The following is a 10805-nucleotide window of genomic DNA, read 5'->3' on the forward strand; positions in this document are numbered from 1 at the left end:
TTTTGTTAATAGGTCTTCCCCTTTTTCAAGATTAGCCAGTAATTATCATATTCAGTGTAATGAATTGTGACTGTGTATTTATCTATTATGTTTATTCCTTCTAGCTCCCATGCCTATCTGTTCAGTAAGGCTGAAAAAGGTGAACAATATTTGTATCAGTGAGTATAAAACCTGGAGCTATGACTTTACAAGTTCTGTATTATGATTTCAGTCTGGATTTGCCCATCAAATCTCCAACGTACCATGTTTGGAGATTACTGTCTATAGTTAAATACTGAACATTAAATATGTTAATTTCCCCTTTCAGTGTTCATGAAGACTTCCCTCTAGATTTGTTTGATCCGTACCTGAACATAATACGTTCCTTTGTCCTGAGCATAAAGCATGAGGAAGCTAAAGTCCAGATTCTGCTTTGTTCGCCATCTAAATAAAGACAAAGTCCACATACATAACACAAACATACATTTGGTAAGTTAACAAGTGTTTAGCAAACCTGTGAAAACAGGTTTCAATTTACCTCCTTATGTTCCTTCTTTAAAAGGTTATTTAATTTAAATTCACTATATACTTGTTTTCTCTGTCTTCTGCAGTAAATGGCAGTAAATGATCCCACTGCAGTAGGAACCAATGCATTTTTACAACTAATAAAATTATGTCATAATGGGAACATGGCTGGATGTTTTATTGTTTATAAACAATGTGAGAACCTGTGTATTTACTTGACTCTGTCCTTGGAGTCACCAAAGGTCTCTTTGAGGTTTGCAAAGTCGGGATAGTAATACAGCGAAGGAGAGACCACCTCCAGCAGTCCAGACTGTACCTCCTTGGGAAAACTGCACAAATAGAGCTGGTTAACTACAAAAGTACAGACTTCACAATCAAAACACAAGTTAAAATCTTCTTCCGTTCATATCCTAATTTGATTCTAAAGCTCAACTACATGCTTATAGGCTGTGCAATTTGCTGAAATGTGTAGGTCTGGTTCCTTGCACAGACAAGTGACATGTTAGTGCAAAAAAATTTCAAGGTACACTGACTTCTCCAAATTAGCCTGAGCATCTTAGAATTTCCAAGTAACTGATTTTAATTTAACCTTATCCTAAATGTCACATTATAAACCAAGCAGATCAACACGTCTTTTTAAAAAAAATAAATGATACCATCTTATTTCACAAATATGCCTTTGAAATAAAGATGCACTAATGAAGTTTTTCGTGTCAGGAGAAAGGTTTGGAGCTGTGCACACATTCAGAGATTATTTAAATAAAATATGTACACAAGGTAATTACAAGGCAGATGCTGACATTTTTTGCCTTTCCTACCACTTCCTTGTTAACTTTTGTTTTAACTACCCCCCACGCAGTGGGTAATAATTCAAATAGGGCTTTTGTTTTCATTCATTCTTGAAATCTTAACTATACAGACCAATCAAGTTTGAATACCTTCTCATCAGACCTCTGTTTATATCCTTTAGTGATTCAATAATTAAAATGCCTGGGGTCTTTGACAGTATTTGATTAAAATAACACTCGACCACCCTTCCTGTAAAAACATAAAGTTAATTTACATTTTCACATTTCTAGTACTTGTCTTCAAATTAATCAGAGGAGTAGGAATAAAGTAGGAATAAAGGTGACTTGTATGGTAAAACTTCCTTTTTGATGCAGGTCACACCTTGTTTGAACATTGATATTTTCTTTACATATTAAAAAATATGTAATAAAATATATACATTAATGTAAGGCATCAATGCACACTGACATGGTTCTTTGTGTTTCTTATCTTGTTTTACTTCCTGTGTTTTCCCCTTTTGATTGTTGAATTGGTTTCTACTTGTGTGCTCTGCCCTTATGAGTTTCACCTGTGCCTCGTTAGCCCCTCTGCCCATGCTTACATACAGCCCTGCAGCCCTCCAGTGTTGTGCATGAATACGTTCATATTTTTGTGAACTGCGAACTGAACGCATCATTTTACCAACTGTGAGCATAGACATGAGTTACGCTCAATCTGGAGGGAAATAACGATGTTCAGTAGCATTGGAAAAAAGATTCGGGATTCTATGGTGACCCTGAAGGTCAAAACACAACGACATTTCACAAAACACAACAAAATGACAGAAAACACAACATTTCACAAAACACAACAACATTTCACAAAACACAACGACATTTCACACAACACAACATTTCAGATTACGGAAAGGGTAGAGACAACACCTTGTTTCTGACTGAACAGAACCCGACACTGTAAGGTATTGTAACTAGTAGATACAGGAAAGTTTTAAACCGCGTTGGAAACAGTGGAGCACAAGATGGCATGAATAGAGGAGATTTTGAAAGAGGACATACATATAATGTCATGCTTTCAACCCATCATGACATTAACATATCCCTCGGAACCCTGAAAGCACGGTTGAAGGAGTTAGGACCGAGAAGACGGGGCAACTACTCCTCAACAAATGAAGTTAGCTGCTTTCAAAGCACATCACAGTGTCTTCCAGGTAGCTGACCATTCACAAAGTGTCATTTCTTGACTGGCAGTGAAACAACCAATCACATCAGCTTATATAAACAAGAAGTGTTGTCCCTACCCTTTCCATAATCTGAATCATTGTTTTGTGAAATGTTATTGTGTTTTGTGAAATGTTGTTGTGTTTTCTGTAATGTCGTTGTGTTTTGACCTTCAGGGTCAGGGCCACTCACTCACTTACGCAACCACTGCTCGTGGAACCCTGTTTGCTTGACTGTAGGCACTCAGCAGTCAGCAGCCACTCACTCAGTCGGCAGAAAAACAAAACTTAACCAACGCTGCTTGTGGATCCCTGAGCAGGGAATGGGCGATTGAAGTCATTCTTATCTCAGAGAAAACATAAATGCTCTTGCTGTTGCTGCCTACAGCCAGTCTAAAGATGAAAAACAGACCATATTTAAAATTTAGACCATTAATCTAATTACAGACACAAATGTCTTTTCTTCTAGACTGTGAGTAACATTATGATACTGAATCTCATTCAGCAGAGTAACGCGCACCTAACTCATGACCGCTAGAGGATCCAAACCAAAATTAACCGACTGATAACTGTAACCGGAACTCATAACCAGATTCCTGCTTGCGGGCAGCTCGTGGCTTCACTCATGGATAACCGCTTTCTCCACTCTACATACATTTTGGACCATAATAAAATAAAAATAAAATATTCTTTCGTAGTGGTCTTTCGTAGGATCCCACTCCAGCACCCAGTGCCGGCACCGCAGAAGCAACTGATCCACTCAAACATTTGAAGGAGTTATTTGAAAAAAGCAGTAAAGATTCTGGCGGAAAAAATACCACGTTTGTTGCCTGCCGGGATCACTGTCGAATTTGAAGCGGCACATGGAGTTGAAAAGAAACGGAAAAAAGTTAAACGAACTGTTCATTCTGGAGTCTATCAATGAAGTTCAAAATTAAGAAAATGTGAATTATGAACGTGAACTAGTTCACTTTAATCTGTGCGAACTGAACTTTGAACTGTTTTGTGTGAACTTGCACAACACTGCAGATGACTGAGGAACCCTGTTAAGTTGTTGTTAGAGCTTCTTCTGTGCTGTTATCCCTGTGAAATTAGTTGACCCCTGTTTGTGTTCTCGTTCAGTTCATCGTAGTTATATTTTTGGTTTACCCTGCCATCCCTGCAACACCCTTTGTTCCCTGGATTTTGAGTTCCTACATCTCCCTCCCCTCTGTGTCTTGTGTTTGGGTCCTGAGTGTGTAACCTGTGTAACCACAGACATGATCTGATTCTTGTTTTGATGTCCACAGCAGGTGTAAATGCAACTAGTACAGGCTAATCACATTCTTAGGAAAGGATCATGGGGCCTCCTGGGCATGGGAGCCAAAATAAGTACATGTGGTTTGTTTGGTTAAACCACATGCTGCCGCATGCAAAAGAAGACACCAAAGCAGCAATAGTAATAAATAAAAGTAATAAATCTTGCCCGAGGCAGGCAATCTGGAGTCACTTACTTTTTTCTTATGGTCTCTGCTACGCTACCTACATATTCTGAATCCGTCTGAAATGACATGGCGAGAAAAAAGAGAAGGTCAATGACATAGTGGGATTTCTCATTAATACCAACCATGAGCTCCTACATGCTTTTGCAACACTAGACAGAGTATTGCGGTCTTATGAGGTGAGACAGCTTCATTGTGCGAATCCCTTGAAGGCCAGACCTTGTACAACCAGTTTCTATTAATATAGGGTTGGTGTAGCCTCCCACCACAATACCATATCATGCCACTTATTCACACTACAGTCCAGAAACCTAATCTAAAACGCACACCCACACACGCAGCTCAGGTGTTTAACTTGTGGTGTACCACAAAAACTAGTCGGAGAATGAGCTTCTTTTAAATGCATGTGCAGGTGAGAGAGAGAGTGCAAATTTTAATTTAGTAGAGCTAAATAAGATAAGGAGCTGACTTGTTTATGGCTTTTTTGTTTGATCATGATATCATGAGCTGCTAATTAAATAATGAACATTTTGTGAGAAAACTGAGAGATGTTTTGAGCTCAGCCTCAGGAAGGAGCTTATAACCAAATGCAACTTGTGTACTGTTAGTGGTGCAACTACACTAAATCCCATGCTGAAGTAAAGCTTGTAATTTGTAATTAGATCTGAAGTGTTTTATGACTACCTTAAACCCAACTGGTTACTATGCTGATTAATGAGCTTCTTTAAAGATAATAAAACAATTTTAGATTTTGGAAAATACAGTTTGCCATTTTGCTCAGTATTCAATAAGAAGACTGATACCACTTTCCCATCTGTATGCTAATTATCGAGTCCAAGCCAGATGTGGTTAGCTTAGCTTAGCATAGACTTAGCTTAGACAAGACTGGAAGCAGAAGGAGACAGCTAGCCTTGTTAGAAATGTTGTAAGAAAGAGGCAAACCAAGAATCCTGTACTTGGTTTGCCTCCAAGTACAGAACCTAAACTTGCCAAGAAAGTTTCCAAAATGCCAAACTATTCATTCAGAACATGATTTTCTAACCTTTCATTCTTTAAATACACATGGCAAAACTGAATCATACATTTGCCTTATGGTGCGCAAGAAAACAAGAACCTAAAAACAAAATAATGTGTGTAAGCATGTGTGCAACCTCTGCAACAAAAACAATGATGAGGAGATCTTGGCACTGTGAAGGAGTCAGGCTGTAGAGCAAGGAGCTGAGTGTGTTGACCAGGTAGCTCTGCTTTTCACGCTTCACTGTAGGAATGCCCAGCACTATGGATACTGAAAGAGGACACACCCAACAGATGACAAGAGAATAAACAGTGAATAGTGCTCTCTATTGGCATTATGTATATATAAGTATATATAAGACAGACTTTGCCTCATCTGACACTTGTGTCATCTCCCCCTCTTCAGATATTCAGATATTAAATATCAATAATTAAAAACTGTGGACTGGCCAGCACAATTAAATCAAAATGACAAAACAAGTCAAAATGGAAAAAAAATCAACTTGCTGTTGAAGCAAGATCTTGATATCTTAATTTCAGATCAAATTTCAGGTATGTGTTTTTACAGGTCTATTTGTATGTGAGAGCTCCATACCTCCATGTCGTCCCTGTCCCAGCACTATGTTAGGTACAAGGCTGTCTGGATGTTTTTTGAGGTGAGGCATATAGAGGTAAATGTTTGGCTGGAGGAATGCCTGCCGGCCTGAATCACCAGTTGGCTGCTTTACAGTTTCTGTTCACCAGAAGCGAGAGAATCAGAGATGTGGTCAGTGAGAGCATTTGAACACAGGGGTTGTTGTAAAATATGACAACATATTCAACTTCTAATGAATATCACTCTAAAACTTGACATCAATACATTTTCAACTGTAAAGAACATACCCAGAACAGAAAATCATTTAAAGGTTATTGCTTAGTCAGATACTTTCTTTGCTCAGAAAATTATTTTTCTCTGGAAAAGCAGTTGAAACTGCACTTTGTATATGAAAGGTAAATTAAACAGTTTGTCATTATTTTAGTGAATATTATGCTCATATTATGTATGTTACTAACCAAACGTGCTTTTATTAGAAATTACTACTAACTGACAAGCACGTCAAACCTTTGCCAGTGCTCCTTCGTGTACTAAACACTGCTGTGATATGATAACAACAGTATCTGCTGGTATGAAGAGTGGGACAGAGAGACAAGAGCAATAAAAATGTGCTTTACAGCTTGATAAGAAACTGAAGTGCGTCCTGCACAGCACTATCCACTTCACTTTAGGTCAGAACACTTAGGTCCATCTGGCAAGCAAATAAGTTAGACCCTGTGCTACTCACCATTGGAAATAGTGGAGATAGTGGTGTTACTCGTGCTGTTGGCAGTTTTGGACATGTTCCTCAACTGATCCAGGATACTGTTGAGATCCTTGCTGACCTGCCCTCCCAACTCTTCTGCCACTGACAGACGCTGGTACAGGGTCTGAAGGTCTGGTAGCCCTGCTGCACCTAGAGACAATAGACAAAGTTTAGACTATTGAAACTCTTATATGGTTCTCTGACTCTGTCACCTTTAATTCTACTTTATCGCCTTTTTGCCATCTGCATTATAAGGTGGTCTGGAGTCCCACTATTGGGAATTGATTACGCTCCAGCAAAGATCTGCCAGGCCAGTCAAATTGTTAGGGCTTTATGTGGACATGAACAGAAGAGTAACCGCCATGTAGTGATATACATTATCTGAATGCGGTGGAGTTGAATTTGTTTACAGCACAATGGCTGTGACTATCCAGACTATCTGGCTACACCAGACTCAGTTTTGGAAGACTGTGCTCCAGAACTAGGCTTGCAAATGAAACAAGAACAAGTCACATTTAATGACCATCACTGTTAACATTACAAGTGGCTCTGTAATTCTTTTCAATGCTACAGGTTGGTACAATTTGGATTCATTGAAATTATTCAGTAGTCCACCTACACCTGATGGACAAAGCACACTCCTTTGAAGATAACAACATCTAAATCTTAGCCTGAGAAGACCGGTGGTTTAAAATAGGAGTAAAGGAAGCCATCTATGTCAGACTGGAAAAACCTTCTCTAAACAGAGGAGGTGGACTGAGATTTAATCTACGATCTATTTACAATACAGTTTTAACTTCTGTCTCCAAGAGGTTTCAACCCCATTCACACCTTGACACTGAAGTCTCTGATGGACAAGCGTCGTTAGAGCAACGAAGGGGACAGGGACAAAACAGCCCCCCCCCCCCCCCCCCCCCCCCCCCAACGACAGGTAAGTACAAAACTGTTAATGGAAATTAGCTGCACCAGTTTCTGCTTGTTTACACAACGAGCAAGTTTCAGGAGGAGTTATTTAAATTTGTTGATAAAAAGAAAGGAAGAAACAAGTTTATCATTCATCTGACCACACTGAAAACACAAAGAGGAACCAATGTAAAGATATGAATATTTATTGCTCAAGATGTGCTTCTAGAATAAACAATGTTAATACTTGGAGGCAAAACTACCCAGTGTTACTGCTTTATGTGGCGTTTTAATGGATAATGAAAACAAATTTTGCTGATTATACAGAACAGAAACAATAAAAGATGCAGTGTCTGCTGTCTGCTAACTCTCTGCAAAGAAAACTGAGCTAAAGTTATAGTGTAATATTTCAGCTGAAATGTCTTCTGTTGTACCACATCACTACAGAGAGAGGAGCATTGTAATCAGAGTCACATGCTTTGGTTCCCGTAAATGAGATGTTTCTATGTACAGATGTCAGAATAGCATTTCTACATGGCTGGTAACATTTCTCAAAAATATCCCAAGTAAACCCAAACATCCTCTAAACAACAAGTTGTACAGTTATATCATATAATTGATCCCTAAGGTTTAAAGCAATCCCATTGCAATTGTCTTGGCTCCAACGCCCTAATTCCATGCCCAGTTAACATGTGTAAAACCACAGCCACAGTCTGACATTACGTCATTCCATGTATTATGTAGATGAGTTACGCTTTGGGGGTAAACAGGCATGCGGTATTCTAGAAGGCCAAACCTGTACTACCTGTTCTACCCTGCAAAACCTAGGATGGAGAGGGAGCAAGCAGAAAAGCAGAGTGAGAAATCTTAACTAGTCTGTTCCCAGACTACGTGGGTGCTTGTAATGACTCAAAGATCAAGTTAAGCTAAAGAAACTTGTTGATACTTCAGAAATAATTACGTGAGGCGTGGGTCAGAATTATGGCTTGTCCTCAGAATCCCTAGATTAACAGTGTGATGTTACATACATTCACTAGTGGCTTGGTTTAGTTGGGTTAGTTGGTTTTAACAGGTGGATTTTTTTTCAGATGTTCGAATGCGTTTTAAATAAGTAGCGATCATAACTGGCTACAAGTTATATAACATGCCCTGTATATTTAATAAACGTCGGTAGGATATAGGCCTAAGTTTAGCTTTTGAGATGGAAATTTAACAACAATATTTAATTATTTCACAGAGACGCATGTCAGTAGTGTGTCTGTTAAAGTTTACTTCCAGACCAGGTAACCTTAGTATTAAAAAAAAAAAAAAAAGCTAAGCAGGTGCACTTACCGCCATTACTGGGAATCGATTTTATCCAACTGACCGATACAAAACACACCAAAGCCAGCAGAAACCCACATTTAAAGGGATAAAACCTCATTTCATTTCTCACTGACTATATGCTCGTTTTGTCTGCTGGCAGCAGGTGGGGTTGAGCGTTAAGCTCGACAGGTAAAGATAAGCAAATTGGGGCCACGCTATTGGCTGGTCAAAGCTGTGACTGTACCCTACGTCATAAAAACACGTGTATCTTAACATATTTTTTCCGCCTGTGGGAACCGAAAGTATACACTGTCACTTAAAGACAGCTCTAAACGCGCTGTAAAACTCTGTGGAGAACAAAGTGCCAGGTGCTTTATTCATACGCGGGCAACAGCGACACCTCATGGTCTGCTCCTGCCATTCTCGTTTATAGATAGATAGATAGATAGATAGATAGATAGATAGATAGATAGATAGATGCTTTATTAATCCCAAACTGGGAAATTTCACCGTTGCAGCACCAAGTACAGGCACTCGACTCCATACATAATTTATAACAAAAACCTAAAATCAACTTTAAAAAAACAGAGAACTAAAAAAACAAAAATCTAATATTTACAAGAATTATAAGATAAGTGAATATTAAAAAATAAGTGAATATTAAAAATTAACTATTACCAATACATGCAATTTGTTTACATTTGTAAAATCCCACAGCCTACATTATAACACTTTACTTCATATTGTATAAGCATTGTAGTCAGTCAAAATGAACCATCAGGTTACTTTGCAAATGAAGTATCGCCTATTTTGTGTGAGAGAGATAATCTTCGTTTTCCAATTTAAAACCCGGCAAAAGCCAACCTAACATTTTCTTGTGGCGATAGCTGGTAAATTTGTGGTTTTGTATTTTATGTTACACGATACTTTAGTTGTTTTATGAAATGTATTTTACAAGATAGCCTCCGTAAAGGACTAGGTTGTACTTTAGCCTGTAGCAATAATTTATTATCTTTGTGTACGTCGCCATCAGTGTTCTCCCATTCACGCACGTTCATTCACTCTCACTCTCACACACACACACACATATATATATTATTAGAAACTTATACGCCTGATAATTGGGGATGTAGCTCAGTGGTAGAGCGCATGCTTTGCATGTATGAGGCCCCGGGTTCAATCCCCGGCATCTCCAAGTTTTGTTGTTTCAGTAAACGATCCAAAACTTAACAGGAAACACAGATTTTAGTGTAAAACGAGATGTAATCCAATATTATCTTGTTGGTGTACAGTCACATACCATACCTCTTGACTCACTAAGGATACAGGTTTTGGAACAATAGGGCTGGTTATACCTTCAAAATAAAAGCAGGACATAATATATAAATTTCCTTTAAACATGGCTTAAAACATATTATTTCAAAAACTTTAAAAACTAATTAATATAACATTATGTATCTGTATATCCTCCTGGGACCAGGTAGCTAATCTTTGTCCTCTGTGGAGGATATGAGTCTTTAATGGATATTTAAAAAACTATATAAGTTAGAGAGCTGCCACAGGAGATTTGCATTCTCAAAATGGCTGACACTGGCCATATTTTATGGGAGCAATAAAAAGTCATACATTTATGATGGTTCTAAGTGGATATTTGAGTTTTGGTTAGAAAATAATTTTAGCTAACCTTCCAACAAGTTTTATTCATATCCACAACATTTTGACCATTATTCGTATGCAAACACCGCAATCCACACGTATGATATAATTTGCAAATGCAAAGTTAAAATTTGTGACTTGTAAATTTAATTTGCAAACGCAAAGTCAAAATTGTGTAATGATTTATTTAAATGTTTGGAAACTTGCAAATTAAATCATACCAATTTGTAAAAATACTTCTCGCATGTGCATCTGTCTTGAAATTTCATTTGCGACTCTTACGTTCCATGTGTGAAGTGAACTTCACATTTGCAGATTCATCCCTGCTTCTGCTTGCATAATTTAGAGACATTCCTTTTGCCTTTTTCCAATCCGATCCATACGCGAAGGGCTTAACCCATGCAACTGCCCCCCAAAAAAATATTCCAGTAGGTGGCGGTGTTGATCCTGCTTTACCGATGTACATTTGTTCCCCACTCTATGAAATCCAACATTACTTTCACTTCAAGAACGAAATATGGAAGCTGAAATAAATGCATGTGTCGCAGAGTGGAAGCGACCGGGGCAGGGTGCAAAACCACCGTATTCTGTCAGGGG

The 10805-nt window shown here is 38.3% G+C and overlaps 1 protein-coding gene across 2 annotated transcripts in view; it reads right to left on the bottom strand.

Annotated features, from left to right (window-relative positions):
* The window catches only part of LOC311491770 (alpha-1,3-mannosyl-glycoprotein 4-beta-N-acetylglucosaminyltransferase B-like), a 45641-nt gene extending 36914 nt beyond the window's left edge, over positions 1-8727 (bottom strand). For both annotated transcript variants that reach the window (XM_084549793.1, XM_084549792.1), the window contains exons 1-7: positions 8580-8727; positions 6327-6494; positions 5600-5737; positions 5142-5275; positions 4003-4049; positions 720-833; positions 348-423 (exon numbers count right to left, since the gene is read on the bottom strand). In XM_084549793.1, the coding sequence (XP_084405919.1) occupies positions 348-423; positions 720-833; positions 4003-4049; positions 5142-5275; positions 5600-5737; positions 6327-6494; positions 8580-8670 (768 nt within the window). In that variant the 5' untranslated portion in view covers positions 8671-8727. The remainder of the gene's footprint in view (positions 1-347; positions 424-719; positions 834-4002; positions 4050-5141; positions 5276-5599; positions 5738-6326; positions 6495-8579) is intronic.
* Between the last annotated feature and the right edge of the window lie 2078 nt (positions 8728-10805).

This window comes from Chelon labrosus, assembly GCF_963514085.1.
Source record: "Chelon labrosus genome assembly, chromosome: 8".
In the NCBI taxonomy this organism is placed as follows: domain Eukaryota; kingdom Metazoa; phylum Chordata; class Actinopteri; order Mugiliformes; family Mugilidae; genus Chelon; species Chelon labrosus.